Source organism: Puma concolor, chromosome B3, assembly GCF_028749965.1.
Source record: "Puma concolor isolate L17-30 chromosome B3, mPumCon1.1.hap2, whole genome shotgun sequence".
NCBI classification, from domain to species: Eukaryota; Metazoa; Chordata; class Mammalia; order Carnivora; family Felidae; genus Puma; species Puma concolor.
In genome coordinates, this window is record NC_141672.1 from 96255346 (window position 1) to 96274271 (window position 18926).

General features: G+C 48.2%; 1 protein-coding gene across 1 annotated transcript in view; it reads left to right on the forward strand.

The window, feature by feature from the left end:
* The window catches only part of GLDN (gliomedin), a 59425-nt gene extending 41844 nt beyond the window's left edge, over positions 1-17581 (forward strand). Inside the window, exons 5-10 of the mRNA XM_086710684.1 lie at positions 8213-8350; positions 10359-10496; positions 13272-13355; positions 13453-13578; positions 14590-14740; positions 17095-17581. Of these exons, the coding sequence (XP_086566810.1) occupies positions 8213-8350; positions 10359-10496; positions 13272-13355; positions 13453-13578; positions 14590-14740; positions 17095-17572 (1115 nt within the window). The 3' untranslated portion in view covers positions 17573-17581. The remainder of the gene's footprint in view (positions 1-8212; positions 8351-10358; positions 10497-13271; positions 13356-13452; positions 13579-14589; positions 14741-17094) is intronic.
* The last annotated feature ends 1345 nt before the right edge of the window (positions 17582-18926 follow it).

Sequence of the window (18926 nt, forward strand, 5' to 3'; positions counted from 1 at the left end):
CCTTACGTGTTGATAATAATCACAATTATAAATGAGAATCAGTGTTGAATAACGATGGCTATCAGTGTGCAGACATTTTGTTTATCCCAGAAAGGCCCCAGAAATGTAATCCAATCCTGAGGATTCAGCCCTGAGCATTCTGAGGGCCAACTATGAGGGGGAGGAGACCACCATGCTAGCATTGGGTACAGAGCAGGTGGCAAAAGAGTGATGTTCAAAAAGGTTTACAGATCCCTGGCTTTGAAGAGGCATGCTTGATATGCAGCCCACAACCCAGTGAAACCATGAAAAAAAACAAGTTCATTCATTTACATAACACCTATTTATATGGCAGGTACTATTCTAGGTGCTGGAGATCCAGAAATGAAAAAGCTGACAAGATCCTTACCTTCATGAAACTTACATTCTAGTCTGGGAAGATTGATAACAAACAAGATAAATAAGTAGACAGTATCATCTTACATGGTGCTAAGTGGTACAGAGAAAACACAGTGGCAAGGAAATTGACCGACAAGTGTGTGTATGTGGTGGGGAGGGAGGGGGGTACTGTAGATGGAGAGGCCAGGTAAGGCCTCCTTAGATGGGACCTTTAAGCAAACACCTGGAGGAAGGGAGAGAGGGAGCCATGGGGTGGCTGCGGGGGAGAGGATTCCAGCAGAGTGTGTGAGTCCGGTGTGCCCACAGGGTCTGAGGATCAGCAAGATGACCAGGGTGGCCGGACAGAGGGATACAAAGCGAATGCGGTGGAGTTGATGCCAGAGAGGTAGCGGCCAAATCAGGTTGACCCTGGGCATCTCAAGGACTGTGGTTCATACTCAGACTGAGCTGGGAGGATTTGCAGCAGTGCAGAGACCTTCCCGGATTCACTGGGAGAGGATCGCCCTGGCAGCTACGCTGATGGAGGCTACGGGAGGGGAGGGAGGAGGCACCAGTGGAGCACTGAGAGGTGCCAGAGTCTGTGTATCAGTGGACATTGGGCAAATCCTTGGTTTCCCAGAGATCCCGTGGACTCTAAACAAAGACGCAGATCCTCTCTGCAGCTGTCTCGCAGCAAGAGAGGCCTCTGGGGGTCAGCAGTGTTAGAATGAGAACACTAAGGTTGAGCAGAGAACTTGAGTCATTAAGGGCCCAGGCAGTTGTTCTCGCCCAGGGCCAGGGGAAAGGGAGACTAGCACCAGCCTAGATGTACAAACACAAGGATTATTTGATGAGCCTGGTTCTATGGAGAGGTTGTTGGAAGTACCGCTCAGCTGTGGGCCAACTCAGATTCTGACCTGGACCACCGAACTCCAGTGCAAGGGCCCAGTCATCCTGCCGGAGCCCTGAAGCTGATCTTTAGCCTGGGATGGGTTGGCATTCCTACCTGGCACTCAGTGCTCTTGCAAGGAGGAGAGACCAGCTAGCCAGGGGGCCTGCACTTTGTTCTGAGGGCATCAAGAAGCCACTGAGGGGTTGCAAGGAGGAGAGAGTGACAAGACCAGGCCTGCTTTTCTAAAACAACACCGTGGCTGCTGCATGGAGAGCACATGAGAAGAACAAGGACAGAAGTAGAGAGACAGTTCAGAAGCTACTCAGTATGTAGGTAGAGGGGACGGCAGCTCGGAGTGTGGGGAGACCAGTGTAGGTGAGTGATATCCTGCGGTGAAATCAGCAGTACCTGGTGGTGGGTGGATATAAGGAGAAAGGGGGAGGGAGACCACCAAACTGACTCTGAGATCTCTGTCCCTGATGACTGCTCTTTCCTGAGGAGGGGAGACCCGTATCAACTCAGGTTCAAGCATAACCCAGCATGGGAGGTGCTGAGATGCCTTGAAATGCCCAGGCGGAGATGTCAGGGGGACTTGGAGATGCAGGCAGGTCTATAGTCAGAGGAGACCCTGGGTCTAGAGGTATACATAAGGGGGTCACCTGAAGTAGTGGGCATGTGCACATGGGTGCCCTCACTTTTGGAGGGAGCTAACAGGAGAGGAGGGCTTGGGTTGAGCCCTGAGAAGCAACAACATCTGAAGACCAAGCAGGAGGGGAGGAGACAGCAAAGGAGGCCAAGGACAGAACTGAGTAGCAAGAGGAATAGCAAGAGAGGGTGGGGACATCTGTCAGCAAGTATTTATTGAGCATGTTCCCAGTTCTAGAGGGGAAACACAACAGATGCAGCCCCTATTCTGGAACTTTCCATCTTTGGTGGGAAGGCAAGAAATTACCAGTCAATAATCAAATACATCTGCAGTCACAATGTGAGATGCCTATCTGAAGGAAAGAACAGAGTGTGAAGAGATAGAATACAAAGAGGGAGGGTCAGGGAAGTAAAGTCTGAGGTCAGACTTGAAGGAAGAAAGCACGCAGAGGGTGGTGCACACCTACAGCACACAGCCCAACAGGTGTGGCTGGGGGAAGGGACGTGTGCAGGGAGGTGAGGCTGGAGGCAGAGATCAGGCCCTTCCAGAGCCTTCAGGTCAGTGGTCTGGGTCTCCTGGTCAGCTCCCAGGAAGGCACCACAGGGTCTCATACAGGATGTGACCCACTGGGCCAGGGTCATGACTATGGAGAAGGAAGGATTGTGATTCCAGCTGAGAGTGTGATTCCAGGATCAATAGTGGTTTGCCAGGCAGGGGTGGGAGAGAGGAGGAGTGGGTGCACATTCCAGAAAGAGGGAACAACAAGTGCTATTTCTAAAAACAGGAAAAAGAGCCTGTGTTCCACAGAGGCAGGACTCAGGCTGGACCACACCCTCTAGCAGTGGTCCTCTGAACAAAGCATGCAAATAGGTAGTATTTACTGTCAGGCATGCTACCAAGTACTCTCTTCACTTACCTTAATGTGGTCTTCAAAACAGCCCTAAGGAGGTGAATATTTGGGTTGGCCATAATTTTTCCGGATGAAAAAGCCTTATTTTCTGTTTCTACAATAGGCCAAACCCACCCATGCCCCAGGACCTTTGCACTGCTGTGCCCACTGACTGGAATACCCTTTCCCTGCCATTCCTGCATCTAGTCCTGGTTCAGGTGTCAGCTCATGTGTCATCCTTCTTCCAGTTCATCCCTGACCTCTGTGTCTAGCCCCTGCCTCACAAACATAGTCATGTTCCCTGTTCTTTCAAAACACATATCCCTCCCCCAAAATTCCTTGCATTTTGCTTGTCAATGCACCGATGATCTGATTCCCCAGGGAGAATGTGAGGTCCATGACGGTCAAGCCATGTCTGTCTGCTTAGTCCTAACCTCCAGGGCCTGGGACACCCGGAGAAGTGGGGCAATAATGTCATTGTTGAAACGAATAGGCATAACTTGTCCAATGTCAAAAAGGTAAGAATCGGAGGAGGCAGGACCTGAAACCAGGTCTCTCTGACTCCTGGACCCTGCCTCTTAAACAGGACCACACTGAACTTCCAGGATGGAGGGGGTGGCCCCGAGTTGTGAGAGCGGCGTCACCAGAGGTACCACAGAGTGGGAGCTGTGCCGTTAATTACTGAAGGACACAGGGCTGCTCACCCCCTTGGGCCTGAGCCTAATGCCGAGTCTTACTGTGAGGGCCAGGAGGTGGCCAGTCCTTCAAAGAAGTCTGCAGGACACGTGCAAGAACATGCAGTTCAGTGCATAATAACCTGGCAGGGAGACAGAGTTGGCTTTGTGCCTCTTATTTCCTGCCCTGCTTTCAGGCAGAGGAGTGCAGTGGAATGAGTCCCAGGAGCATCTGCCTCTGTCCTCGACTGGCTCTGAGGCCTTGGACAGGTCACTGTACCATAGGGCCTTGCCTTGGTCTCACCTGTACACTGAGGAGGGTGGGTTCCCACAAGTCCTACATGGTTTCCAGTTTTTAAACAGTCTTCTTCCGTGCTTGTCTCTGAAGGAGAGACCATGTCTTATGTATTCTATTATTTGGCACAGCTCTCTGCCAGGCCCAGGTGAGGCTCAATAAAGAATTGATGAATGAAGTATACAGGCGTGCATGCATACGTGTGTGCATGAATGAGAAGAATAGAGCATAGCTTCCTCCATAATAGCTTCCCATCCAGTTGAAAGAGAGGATGTATCTTACACACGGCAGATACTCAAAAGCTGGTTGTTCGGATTTGAAGACTGCTTTCTACTGCACAGCAGGTAATACTGCCAGAAGAGAAAGCTGAACTTTCCTGCGCAAACAATGGACAAATAGGGCCCTGTGTAGAAGATGGGTTGTGTAGTAGGGCTAAGTGTAAGGAACAAGAGAGAGAACTGTGATCAATATCTCAGAAGTAATTAGAGCGGAGCTGGGGAGGGCGTTGCATGGGGAGAACAGGAAGAATGAGCCCAGAGAGACTATTAGTGAGACTGCCCCTGGATGCTAGTGGGGACCCAGGCAGGATCATGTCTGCAGGAGGCAGCGGGGGGCCTCGTAGGCTCTTGAGAAGATGAAAAACCTGATGAAACCAGAGGAAAGGGATCTAGAACCACTGTTTCCAGGAGACTGAAGTAGCAGAGATAACCCTCAGATTCCGCCCTTGGCTGAACAACGATGGAATAGCATGGAGCTGATGGCATGGGCCAGGTTTGGGCCCTGGCTCTTCTACTTACTAGCTGTGTGTCCTTGGGCAAGTTGCTTAATCACTCTGTGCCAGTGTCCTCATCTGTAAAATGGGGACAATAGCAGTATCAACCTCATAATGTCATTTATAAGATTAAATGAGATATATATATGTAGTGCTTAGAACAGGGCCTGACACATACTAAGTGCTATATTAGTATTAGCTGTTGTTTCCAAAACTTGATTTTAATCCAAAAGGAAATCTAAGTTTAAATGCCAGTATTCATGTGAAAGCACTGACTGAGGTTTGGAGAGAGAGACCTAAAGGGTCTTAAATGTTGTCAATTTTGCAACTAACATCTTTGATGAAGTCTGACATTCTCTTGCCTCAAAACCAAGCATTTTCTTTTTTTCCATCTGTCTCTCACTTTCTCATTAAGAGTTAATACTGCATTGTCGTCTTGAAAAATGGAATCCTCATAAAACAGAAATAAATGCTCTCCTCTTCATCTTGGGACTGGGTTTCCTGTGACACCCTCTGGCCCCCTTGTGCCTCCCTGCCTCAGTCAGTGACAGATGGTTCTGCCAGAAATAAGCCGTCCTCCCTCACCCCCTGCCGTGAAGATGCTGGCGTTGACCCCAGGGACATCACACAACCCCAAACTCTAAAGCTGGTGAGACAGTTTGTTTTGCGTGGGCACCACTGGAGAAGGAAAATAGCAGAGAGACACTTGCAGCATGTGAGTCAGGCAAGAAGCTGGCCTCTCTTCTCTGCAGAATGTGCTGACTCAAGCCCGCCAGAAATCACGGGACACACCATGTCAGGGGCCAGGCTACACAGTGGAACAGCATTGCTGTGCACTGCTGAGGCTGGCCAGGCTGGAAAGTGACGCTCATGGCGCCTCTGATGGTGAATGCGGTTAGGTGGTGCTGTACTCCTGACGTGGCATGGCCAGGGCACGGCCAAGGTGGGACGAGAGGAAACTTTGTCGGAGGCATTGGTTGTAAGAGAAACGCTGTGTAGAGACAAAGCATCCCCCACCCTTTCAGAAGGAAAACTTAAAAATGATCATGCACACCCAGCTAAGAATCAAAATACATTCTTTTTTAAATTTTTTAAAATAAGTTTTCTTTATTTTTGAGAGGCAGAGAGAGACAGGGTGTGTGGGGGGGAGGGGCAGAGAGAGAGAAAGACACAGAATCTGAACAGGCTCCGGGCTCCAAGCTGTCAGCACAGAGCCTGATGTGGGGCCCGAACTCACCAACCGTGAGATCATGACCTGAGCCAAAGTCAGACGCTCAACCGACTGAGCTACCCAGTCACCCCAAATCAAAATATATTCTTAAGCAGAGGTCCTTAAGATCTTTGGTTTTGTGTACTCACCCCTGTGGGGGCAGCATTACAACAGCTGCCTTACAGTATGAATGTTTTCTTTTTTTTTTTTTTTAATTTTTTTAATGTTTATTTTTGAGAGAGAGAGAGACAGAGCATGAACGGGGGAGGGTCAGAGAGAGAGGGAGACACAGAATCCGAAGCAGGCTCCAGGCTCTGAGCACAGGCTCTGAGCCTCAGCACAGAGCCCGACGCGGGGCTCGAACCCACAGACCATGAGATCATGACCTGAGCCGAAGTCAGACACTCAACCGACTGAGCCACCCAGGCGCCCCCAGTATGAACGTTTTCCTGATTCATATGTGGCCTTTTAGAGAAGGAAAAGAAAAGACATACAAGGAAGGAATAAAGGCAAAGAAGGGGAAACTGGATGCTGATGCAGTAAGGCTCTTTGAATAAATGCCTGAAAAAGAAAACCCTGAAATAACTAGAAAATACCATTTCCCTGAGCATTGCTGAATCGGGGTCATGTGAAACCTTTAGAAGGTTATCAGTTACGCTTGGTGCAATGTGCTGGCCAGACTCTATGGCAACGTTCTAGTCTTTTGTGTCCTTCAGATAATGTGCCAAATTCCCTATTTAAAATACTGACAAAAGGACGTCTTCGTGTGCAGAGGTCACTGATTAAGGGCTCTTCTTAAGTGAGTGAACCACTTTCCAGCAAGATGTCCTAATGACTGTGGGCAGGGATGACCCAGAACCATGGGTTTTCAGAGCTGTTGTGAGAGATGCATGATGAGCCATGCCCTCCCCCCCACCCCCCAGTGGGCTTGGTTTGCCATCTGTGTGACAGAATCCATAGCAGAGCAAGTGCCCACAACTGAAGGGCTGCCCCTACTCTTGTTCACATCCTCTTCCACTGTGTTCCCAGCTCTTCACTGGGAATTGGGAGTCCCAGTGCATGATACCCACCCGACATCACCACTGGCAGAGGCAAGCAAGCCGGCGCCTCCTACTCCCTCTGCCACAGCTGAATTTCATGGCTTTCGTGCAGGTGTGGTTTTTATGGTTGGTTGAAATCCAGCAGACGTTTCTCTGCTCACTGTGTTGTCTAACAGTGATCAGTACTTTAAGGTTCTTGACCACACTGCTGTCTTCCTTGGGGCGGTCCGTAGCTGGAAGAGCAAAAACCACATTGAACATTTATCACTTCCCAGCATAAAGAAAAGGTGCCAAGAACTGCAGCTGTAGGTTTTGGGGGGATACTGCCTTTGATGGCAATGCAGAGTATTCCAGTACGATCTGTGATATGATGTGATGTAATAACTTCCCCATTGCTGACAGGACTTTTGAGAAGGGCCTATCAGATAGTGCAGAGGGGCTTTTAGGGTAGGATGGGAGGTTACTCCGAGTCACCTCTGAGGTGCCTTCCAATCCCTAATCCTCTGATCCTCTTGATACAGTTCTGTTGGGATCCTATGGGGCTGGTAGGAAGTGGGTCCAGATTTTAAAATCTGGAGGGAGGATCAATGCAAATAATGGTGCTGCTATCTGGAAACTACCTGCCAGCAGTGCATAGTAATCATATTATGCACCAAGTTTGCTTCCTTTCTCTCAGGGATCAGAATGCTGTACTCTCCATAGTCCGTGCTGAGATGGGCCATTGCATAGATTCTTACCTATTTTGAGCTGTGAGTGACAGGTCTGCAATTCCCATAGTCAGGACTCCCCAGGAACAGAGGCAGACATTTCACACACAGCATCGTGTTCACACTATCATCATCCCTCTTCATGCTTGTGCTAGAGCAACTCTACCTGTTTTGCTATTTTGATTAAAAGCATTTTGCATTGAAGTGTCACAGAAAAGGAACCAGAGATGGAATCAGAAGATCTCTGCCTGCTCACTTAGTGGCATCAGTGATAACCACTGTAAGCCTGAGTTCCAGCTTCTATGAAATGACAGTAAGGATATGTTACTAGCTCACCACTCCAGTATGTGGTGAGGAATAAACCAAGTAATGCACGTACCCTTCTAGCACCGAATAGTCCCATCTGAGTGCTCCGCTCTTCCTGCGTGGCAAACTTCTGATCAGGCCTTACCTTCCTTCTGCCCTTGCTGTGATTGTCCCTTTCTGGTCCACCCCTCTCTCTTCAACCTGTTGGCTCAGGCAAATGTCCCTAAAATATTCAGAAGAGCCACCTGGAAATACTATTTGTCAATGAATTTATAATCATGCTGCTGTCCTAAAATGATTACAGAGTCTTCTGCATTTTGGCTACTGAAGCCACTTCATCTTAAACATACAAAGTACAATATCACAAAGTCGTGTACCAGAGTTTCTTGCGCTATAGGCTAATACATTATTTTTCCCCCCTCAGGGCCACCTGGAGCCACAGGAACTCCAGGGGAAAAGGGAGACCCTGGTGAGCTGGGTTTGACTGGAAATGAGGGCCCACCAGGGCCAAAGGGGGACAAAGGAGACAAAGGGGATGTGTCCAATGATGTGCTCCCCACAGGTAAGTGGCTGGCACTTGGGCTGTCTCCCAGGGTGATCAGGCCCACAAACCAGCCTGGTTTTTAGTACAGAGGCAGCACAGGTTTTCTCTCCTTTTCTACTTTGTGTGCCCATCTGCTTTGCAGCATGTTTTAGAGTGCTGTGCTTCCAAGAAGGAAAAAACTGTGCATGTTACCCCAAGGTTGGTGAGACCAAATCTGAGATCTCAGCATAAACAGTTTAGATAATTCAGGTCTAAACATCATGATTAGATTGAATTAGGATGACAGGAGCTTCCTTTTTCCAAATATTTATCAAGCCTAGCACAATATAGAATAAGACAAGTAAGCAAGCAATTTAAGATACCTCAGAGGACAAACTGACAGAAAGCTCAGGCATTTTCTTCACAATCGAGGTAGGATCATCTTCAGACCTTAATCCTCAGCTTTTGGATGTAGAATTGGGCAGACATGGTTGCCGATCTTCTTTTTCTGGCTTCCAGCCCAGGTTCAAAGCAGATGGATGGCATCTGGGATGGGGTGGGGAGGTAGAGGCACAACAAACCAGAAGGACAATCACATGGTGGAAAGATTGTGGTGGTGGTGACAGCTGATGGGCATGGACGAGGAAGGGGCAGAAGAATTTTAAAAGCACAGTACTTCAGAGACATAACTATCCTATTAATGTAGTCAATAAACCTTTTTGAATATCCAAGAACACCATTTATGAATTAGAGACTTTGGTAGTAGCTGAGAATATGAATATGAAAATGAGTAAGACAGGACATCTGTCCTCAAGAAGCTAGGATGATAGATGTTCAAGAATAATGACCCTGAATCAGTCACCCATCTAGCCACTCAAAATTTGTTGAGCACTTACTCTTTGCCAGGCACTGTGCTAGGACCAAAGCATCCAGGAAAGCTCAAGTTATGTTTAGCATGCTTTGTTTCATACACAGGGAAGTCGTTATGCAAAATATATATAATTTAAGAAGTATTTTGACAGGATCATAGATTTGTGAATAAACTTTGAAAATACGAGATCGTGTTATACTTCACTTATATGGGAATCTTCACATCCAGAACACCACACTCCCCTATACTACTGAACAAGTGAGGGGTGATGACAAACCATTCAGAAAAGCAACATCACTGAGTGTACCCCAATTCCAGAGATCAGGCAGAGCTGAGTATTCCCTGGTCAGAGAGCAGACAAGGCCTATGAGGGCAGATCATGTCTGCTCTGCCTACAGATCTCTGCCCCTTTCTGAGTGGGCTTGGACCTGCCTCTAGCCTCTGTGGCCCTGGCTTGCCCACTCAACCAGTGACCTCAGTGGGTTATCACAGGGCAGGACAGGGAGGATGAGACTCAGTCTGGAAGTAAAGAAACAGGCTCAGAGGGTTAAGCTGCCTGCCCAAGGTCACAGGCTGGACAAGATCTCCTGATTTCTCCTACCACACAGAGCAGTGCTTCTCATACCTGGCAGCATATTAGGAGGTTTTAAAAAATACAGATGACCAATCTCCTCACCATTTTGATCTAACTGTTCTGGATGGGGTCCAAGCAGTAGAATTGTATTAGACTGACTCTAGGTGACTCTTATAAGCAGTCAGGGTTGAGATCCTTCAATGTGGCCAGTGACATGAGCTTGAGCTTTGGTGTGAGACATACCTGAGGTTAAGTTGTAGGCCTGTTCCCAGTTGTGACCGTGGGCAAAGCACTGAACTTCCCTGAGATTGAGGTCACTGAGGGGCTACTAATACTGTCTCACAGAATGGTTGGGAAGAACAATGGAGGGGGAGTTGTGTAAACTTCTTAGTGCAGTTCCTGGCACATAGTTGGAACTCAACATCTGCCATGGGTACTTTCTCGACTTTGGATGGCCAGGGCTAGAATACAGTTATGCCTGGGAATGGGGGCTCATCAGTCCTCCCCAGGGCTGTTCATTCTCTTTTCCCCTGGGAGAAACCCATCTCTGTTTATGGCTCTTGAATCAATCTCTCTCCCTGCACCCCTTTCTCTCTCTCCAGGTGCCAAAGGTGACCAAGGCCCACCTGGCCCGCCTGGCCCACCTGGGCCCCCAGGCCCTCCAGGTCCCCCAGGACCCCCTGGAAGCAGAAGATCTAAAGGCCTACGGCAGCCAAACATGTTCAATGGCCAGTGCCCAGGTTACCAGCCCCTGCCCCTGCCCCAGAGAACCCGCCCCTTCAGCTAATGATCCCAAACTCTCGGGCTTTCCCCAGGCTTTGCAACCAGATTTTTTAAACAGAGGGAGATTCTGCCGAAAGCTAGAGATTCCCCCTTGCAACATGCAAATGGCTTGGGCAGTCTGCCCCAAGGGAGAACTGGTAGCAGGTTTAGAATTGGGTCCCACACCCTTCCCTCGTCACTCTCCCCTCATCTGTCACCAGTCTATTCCTCTTCTTTGCCAAATTCGCCATCCTTTTCCCCTGAAAGGGTCTCAAAGGCTAAGCTATTTACTCTGGGAACGTGAAGGGCTTGACTGATGCTGGGGAGTTGAGGGGGAGGTTCAGATTGGTTAACTCCCCACAGTACTACAGTTCTGCCCTCACCACCGCAAAGCTTTGTGTGCTAACTACGTGCAGGGCACAGTGCTAAGTACTTGGTTCACGAAATGATACAGGAATCGGTATTGCCACCAAATTATAGATACAAAACTGAAATGCTAAGGAGCTATTGTAGCTTACCCAATGTCACTCAATTAGTAAGTGACAGAGCTTGGATTCAAACCCATGTCTGCCTGCCTCTAAAGTCCTTCTCTTAGAGCATCTTCCTTTCAGAGATGGAAATCCACACACTGAGACTAAGCCAACCCAGGGCAAGGGACGCCTGATCTCTGGCAGGCCAAGAGGACTTGTCAGTCGGCCAATCTGTGACAGAGGTGGACATAGGATTGAAAGCTAATTAGAAATCAAGGGCCATATGAATAGAAAATACTTCTAAGATGATGCTAGAACTTCTTCCCAGAGTGGTGACCCGGGACCGACTCCTGGTCAGGCCACGAGAAGGCACCACTTGATGGCATCATGTCAGTGGCAAACAGAGAGGAGGATACCGACTGGAGTTTCTTTCACACTTGCTGTGGGCTTCCCTGCTGCTTTCCTACATGGTCTTTAGTTCTGTTTGGTGCCCTGGTCTTTTAGGAAGGCTTTTGGGGGCACACATCAGCTGTCAAAGTGGGCAAATCAGTGCTTTCAAAGATGTCACCCCCACCCCACCCCCCAGTCAGTGCAGCCTGATTATGATTCTGCCCAGCAGTTAGTTAGAAATCACAGCCTCAGGGCCGAGCTGCCCCCCTCGGCCCGGGGCTCAGCACCACCCCCTCTGTTAGTTTCAGCCCTTTGTTCAGCTGCCCTTGGAGAATGAGCTGAACAGGAACCTTCGCCTGGAAGAAGGGGGAATCTGACTTGAGCTTTTGCAGAGTCCCAATTTGCCAAAGACTATGTCAGCCAGGGCACGGGTGCTGGAGCAACACCTGCCTCTGCCTGGCCTGCCTACTGAGCAGGGGCTGGGCCTCAGAGTTGTGAAAACTGCTTTAAAGGAGAGGCCATAATCTCCCACTCGGCCTCCTAGAAATGAGTCCTCTGTTGCCAGGCATCTTGCATCTGAACTTGGCCTTCTCTCCTGCTCCAATTCCATTTCTTTAAGCTCCCTCCCGCCCCCACAGCTTTAGAAGCAGGCTGGTACAACATGAATTAATGAGAGCCTTTTCTTTAGATGAAGAACAGGAGGGTCTCTCTGTCCCTTTCCTGTATGAAACCCAAGTTCCTTAGTAGAAAGTCCAGATGAAACTCAGAGGCAGCAGAATTGCATGGGGAGCGGGGAATCATAACAGATTCCCCAAAACTTCTTTCATCAGGGGACAGGAGGACTCGAGGCAAATATAGGCTCATCCTTCTAGAAAGAAGCTTAGACTGCAGAGGGTCCTGCCCTTTATTTTACTAATAGAAAAATCTCTCCAGATTATTCCATGAGCTGCTCTTGGGACAATGGAGGTAATCCTTTCTATCTAGCAACTACAGGTGACTTGAACCTCTTAGAATTTGTCTAGGCAAGTGGACCTGAACTTCTCTGGAAAGCCTGATTTGCCTCAGCCTGCCCCAGACCAGGTCCTTCTCCCCAGCCGACCCACTCCCTGTCTTCACACTGGTATATTCCTCCCCTCCTTCTCTGTCCTACTTCTGCTGCCCCAAGACACCTCTTCACCAAGGTCTGAATTAAGCCCATCTGTTAAAAGTAACAATTACAACCCAGGCCTGATGGCTTCTTGCTTAGGTATAGCTTCAAACCAACTATAAATTGGGCGCCTGTCAAGGACCTACATCCCGTAGACCTTCAAGCAGACACAGGTGGGAAGTGGTGGGGGGGAGTTCAAACATCTCTGGGCTCCTTCTTCTGTGATGCCTCCCTCTGGCATCCAGAAAGACAGGGTAAAGGGGGCCACCCTCTCATGAGGACACATCATCCTCCCTGAAAGTGAAAATCCTTCCTGGAAAATGCAATCCATGATAGTGATACCTACCACCTGCCCAGAGGGGCCAGGAAATTATCAGTAAGTCTCTTCCCACCCACCCACCCACCCCCCCCCCCCCACCCCCCCCAGAATTCTGAGGGCATGGACAGGCCACTTTTTCCCTTTTACTGACAGCCTCTTGAGATTGTATTACTTTAGCAACTGTGCTCCTAGAAAGCGTATTAGGAACTCACCAAGTGGTGGAGGTGAGGGGCAAGGGTGGGGAATTGGGAGTATATGACTCGTTGCTTAAAAGCAAGCAACCAAAAAACTTGGTAGACCTATTATAAAGAAAGCTTATAGGACTAGAGTCTGGAATGAGGTGGGGGAGAGCACCAATAATAAAGTTACATGAGTCTCACTGCGCTGCCTGCATTGGCTCTGATCATTGCCGTTGTCGTTGTTTTAGGGGAGACATGCGCCATACCAAATGATGATACCTTGGTTGGAAAAGCTGATGAGAAAGGTGGGGAACACCATTCTCCGCAAGCAGGTGCAGAGGCAAAGCATCTTGTTTTGAAATTCAGAAATTGGATGTCCTAAAGTCATAATTGGTAGGTGAATGACTTTCTTTTCTCCTCTTTTGACAGAATCCATGATCGCTTCCATTGGAAATCCAACACAAGTACTGAAAGTTAAAGAGACATTTGGGACTTGGATAAGAGAGTCTGCTAACAAGAGTGATGAGCGGATCTGGGTGACTGAACATTTCTCAGGTACCTTCACTTGACAATGACCCACATCATTGTGGTAGTTGTGCCTTTAATCTGTTGCCTGCCTTCAGGCTTCTTCTATCTCTGTGTGTCTGAAATCCCTGCTGACTGGTGTCACAGAACTGCTCTTTATTTCAGACAGCACAAATGAGTGGGCAGAACACTTTTCTCAGTTGAGCACACTGGTGACAAGCCTTGCAGTTCAGGTCACAAGGACATGACCGGGGTATTCCCAACTTAGCTTATCCAGAAGGAAGCAAATATCATTATGACTCCAGTCTTAAAAAGCCCCAAACCATAATGTGGAAGAAATATCAGACAAATTCTTGTGCACTGTCCATCTTTCTTTAAGGAGAGTACTTTTGGCCATCTTTCTCAGATATCTGTTGGACAGAGAGCCCAGGGGAGAAGGTGAAGTGCCATCTTGCAGACACACTGCATCTAAGCATGACCCTAGTTATACTGCCCCAGAGGGACGTGGTCAGGGATTGCCAGTGAGGGTAGCAGTAGCCTCATTCCAGAAGGGGTCTGACCATATTCACTGGTCAGAGCGATAGCTGAGACACTCTGCTTCATTTCATCAGGGCCAAGTGATCAGCGGGTAGTGACTGCGTGGGTTGCCAGCCAAGAAGGACGCTGGCTCAGAAGGAAAGAGGAACACTGTGAATTAGCAGTGGCAGGAGGAGGCAGGAGGTGACTGCCCAAGTGCCAAGTGTTTGCTATTCCCAGTACAGGCCTATATCGGTCTGATAGATTTTATAAACAATCTAGGGTATGCTGGGAGGGAGTGATACAGTTTTCCTAGGAGGAGTAAAGCCAACTCTGTGGCTCCTACCTTTGAAGCATGGTTTAGGAATCCAGAGAAGAAAACTGGACTTTGAGTTTGGGAGTCTGAGACTCTAACCTGGACATGAACCCTTGCAGGACACCTCACTCTCAAGTTCCCTCTTTCTAACTCTCTCCCCTGACTCACTCCCAAGCTGTGATTGCCTCTCCCTGGCTTTCCCCCTGCAGGCATCAGGGTGAAGGAATTCAAAGACCAACCCTCCCTGTTGAATGGCAGTTACACTCTCGTGCATCTCCCATATTATTTCCATGGCTGCGGGCATGCCGTTCACAACAACTGTCTCTACTACCACAAAGGAGGCTCCAACACCATAGTGAGGTGAGTCATTTGGGTCACAGCTGTCTTTCCGCATCCCAGACAGCACCTGTGTGGTGCTTTAGTAATCTGAGAGCTACTTAGGGTTTGGGACTGTGGTGCCATCATCTTCCTGTCCCCAGAGCCTGGCACACAGAGGTCAGTCAGGGTTTTCTGACTGAACCACAGGAAACAGTGAGTGAGCCCCATGACCCAGCCCTGACCTGGGATCTGCAACATTGCTGCTTGGGACACCAAGACTAAGGTCAGAGCCAGAGAGAAGTAGACCTGGTGTGATTAGGGCTGCAGCTTTGTCATCCTTTGAGAAAAGAAGCAGCCAGAACCTAGCTCTCCCTAGCCAGGAAGGTTCACACACACTCAAAGTTTCTGAAAAACTTTGGGTGTGAAGAATTTCATGTCCCAGCTGAGATCATTGAAGACTAAGGATGACAGTGCAAAGCCAGGGAACTTTGCGTTCAGATTGATCTGTCATCTTGATGGAGCCCTTGCCAGGCCACCTGTCTTCCTCTCTGCTTACCAAGGGGAAGGAAAGTGGTCACCTGGGTAAGCTGTGCTCGGGGTGGCAGCCATGTCTTCCTGACTCCCCAAAAGAATTGCTAAAATTTTGTCTTTGTGGCTCAAGAAGAAATCAGGTTTTGGGCCGAGGCAGGGCATCTTGGGAAATGAAGAGAGTAGGGAGCTCAAGTCAGGTTCCAACTTCTCCTACTCACTCCATGGCCTCAGACAAGACACCACCTCCTGTGGTCTGCAGCCCTCCAGCTGTACCCTTATCTGAGATAATTCCAGTATTATGAAAGCCATGGTCCTAGTCATCCAAAACAAGAGATAAGGACCTGAGAGAGGGCTGGGTCCCTCTTCCCTTGCCCTCACGGCCCTCCTCCACTTGGTGAGGTCCAATCGCAACAACCTTGCTGGCATTGAGTGTGGGTGAGGATGGGGGTGGGACACATGTCAGCTGTGGCTGGAAGCATCTCCTCCTCCCCCTCTCATCTCCCTCTCCCAGGCCTCCCCATCATTTCCATATCTCCCTGGCTACCTCATTGGGCAGAGTCTTGTGTTAACAGCAAACAACAACCAACCCACCTCCTGTTCAGAAGCCAGTACTCCCCAGACACATTCCTTCCCATGACATTTCTCCTCATTTAATTCTGCAGCTCCCTACTGCCACAGCACTGTTTTTTTACATAGGGATGAGGGTGGTAAGGGAGTTCCAGGATGAGTGAGCCCCAGAAAGAGGATTGGCCTCTCCAAGAGTGTCTTCTAATGAAGCTACGTGTGTCTGACACACTACTTCGGCCTGCTCTATGCCAGGCCACAGGTGGGGCCAGGGGGCAGGCAGGCTGGAATAAGACCCTGTTTTTCCTGTGAGGGGTCAGGCCTCCTCAAGAAATGCAGCTGCTAGGTACCAGACCAACGGTACTGATGGACTGATTGGCAGTTCTGAGCTCCAGACATTCAGAGGAAGAAGCAGAGGTGGGCAGGCAGGCTGTACTCAAGGCCTTATTTTCTCTGGTGTCTCTCACACTTACCTCAGGGTCTCTTGATTGACTCCAAGTTTGTTAGTTTAGGCTCCACCGCATATCTGCAGATTCATGCTTCCCCTATTTCTTCTCCTGCTCAATGGCACCCTCTTGTGTTTTTCTTCTCATTTAGCCTAACGTTCGTGAATTTTCATTCCTGGAATTAGGTAACTTTTGAATCATAATCAACTTTTAGATATGGTCTGGATTTGGAGTCTGCCTGGTCAGACAGCCTCCAGGAGCTGAGGGCATGGGATTCCATGCTGTAGCTGAATTTATCCAGTCACTTTCCTGACAAAAAAACTGCATGGCCTTGACTTGGCTACGTTTCTTCTCAGCTGACAACTTTCTTCTCCATTTAGACCACTGTGACATTTTTGTCGTAAAAATTCCAGCATGGGGTAGAGGAAGAACCCCCAAAATTGCAGTTAGAAAACCTAAATTCTAACTCTGGCTACTTACTCATATTCCTGGGCTAGTCACTTTCTCATGTGTAAAATGAAAAGAGTGGACTAGATCATTTTTTAAGGCCCCTTGCAGATCTAAGAATCTTAGGGCATTCAGGAGGTTGGCAAACAACTGAGGAGTCATGAGGGTAAGGAATTTTCCTGGGCACGTGGCACGAAGGTGGACACTTTAGATGTAGTCAGCATCCTTTACATCCTTGGTATGCAGAGCATTGTGGGTAAACCAGTAGACCTAGAATTTAGAAATGCAGAATCCCAAGCCCCACTCCAGTTTAATAGAGGAGGCAAAACAAAAACAAAAAGCAAAAAACAAAAAACCTACCATTGTCCACAAAAATGCTGACTCATATCTACCTTTTTCACATTTCAGATTTGAGTTTGGCAAAGAAACATCCCAAACTCTGAAACTTGAAAATGCCCTGTATTTTGATCGAAAATACCTCTTTGCAAATTCCAAGACTTACTTCAATTTAGCTGTGGATGAAAAGGGTCTTTGGATTATCTATGCTTCAAGTGTGGATGGCTCAAGCATTCTTGTCGCCCAGTTGGATGAGAGGACATTCTCTGTGGTGCAACACATTAATACCACATACCCCAAGACCAAGGCCGGTAACGCCTTCATTGCCCAAGGGATCCTTTATGTCACGGACACCAAAGATCTGAGGATAACATTTGCCTTTGATTTGTTAGGAGGGAAACAGATCAATGCAAACTTTAATTTAAGAACTTCCCAGTCTGTTCTTGCCATGTTATCCTACAATATGAGAGACCAGCATTTATATTCATGGGAAGATGGTCATTTAATGCTTTATCCTGTGCGGTTTTTGTCAGCTACAATAAACCAGTGATGAGATGCATTCTGTTCCCCCTTGACAAGTTTCAGATGTTCTCTGGTACCATGAATATTCCAACATAAAACTTGTCTTTAGGGGAACCAGGTCCTTAGCTGTCATAATCTCATGACATGAGTGTTTATATGGTCAGGGAACCCCCTTTAAATTCAGATTCCTTAGAGGAAAATAGCAACAAACTGGAGGTCAAGATGGCTATGATTTGGTGATTTCTCCACAGACTATCTGGGCAAGTTACCCTTCTCTCTGTGAGCCTTGTTTTCCTGACTGGTAATATGAAAGGGCTGCCAAAGATGACTGGCAAGATTCCCTCCACCTGTAGGGATTTCTGTGCTTCTCGGCTGTTACTGCTTTCACAGCTGTTACATATTTGGTTTGGTTTTTTGGTTTTTAGCCACATGCTGAGCAAATTTACCTCCGAGATAAGCCCGAACACTTTTGAGCAATGAATTCCTTAGTAGTGACTTGTGTTCAGTGCCTTGGGAAGCTGCGTGGACCCTTTAAGGCTGTGGAGGGACCACATCACCCATAATTTACTACCATTCTCTGCGTCCGCACCAGCCACCACAGCACTGGAATGAGCATCATCCTGGGCTCGCGTTTGCCGCTCCGAAGTTAAAAAAGCCAGGCACAGCTACATGCTCAGGCTTGCTAATGAAACAGAAACAGGCACTTCCAGGTTCCTATCAGTCTCTGATCCTGCTGTAGATCACAAACACTGAATCCTCACGTCACCCTGGCTGCTGCTTTCACTGCTACGTATCTGCTATCAACTACTAAATATTATGTGAGTAGGCATTAATCTGGCTAGAACCATGGGAAGCCCTTTGCAGTTTTTGGAAGAGGCACCATTTGTGATTATTATCTAGAACAGGGACGGGCAAACCATGGCCCCTAGGCCAAAGTTAGACCATTGCAAGTTTTTGTGAAGTTGTATTGGAACAGGGTCACTCGCCTTTGCTTGTGTATCAGAATTTGTGACTACTTTTGCTCTACAGTGGCAGAATTGAGTTGTTGCGAAAAAGTTGAGTAGGGGCCCTGCAAAGCCTAGAACATTTACCCTTTGGCCCTTTACACCAAAAGTTTGCCAGCTTCTGGGCTATAAAGTGAGGCTGATTGTTGGCAGGGCTTATTTGCCAGAGGCTGTTTGTTATGTTTTGTTTTATTCCAGACAAAGAAAGAGTAATAATACGGTTTGAGTGTTTGGTCGAGGGGAAGGGTGAGAACAGCATAAAATTAAGCGGCCCTCCCCCAAAGCGGTTAGTAAACCGCTCTTTCCCTAATGTAGTTTCAAAGGATGTCATCTGATCCCATTGGAAGCTAGGAGAAAAATCCAGTTTAACTTGCACCT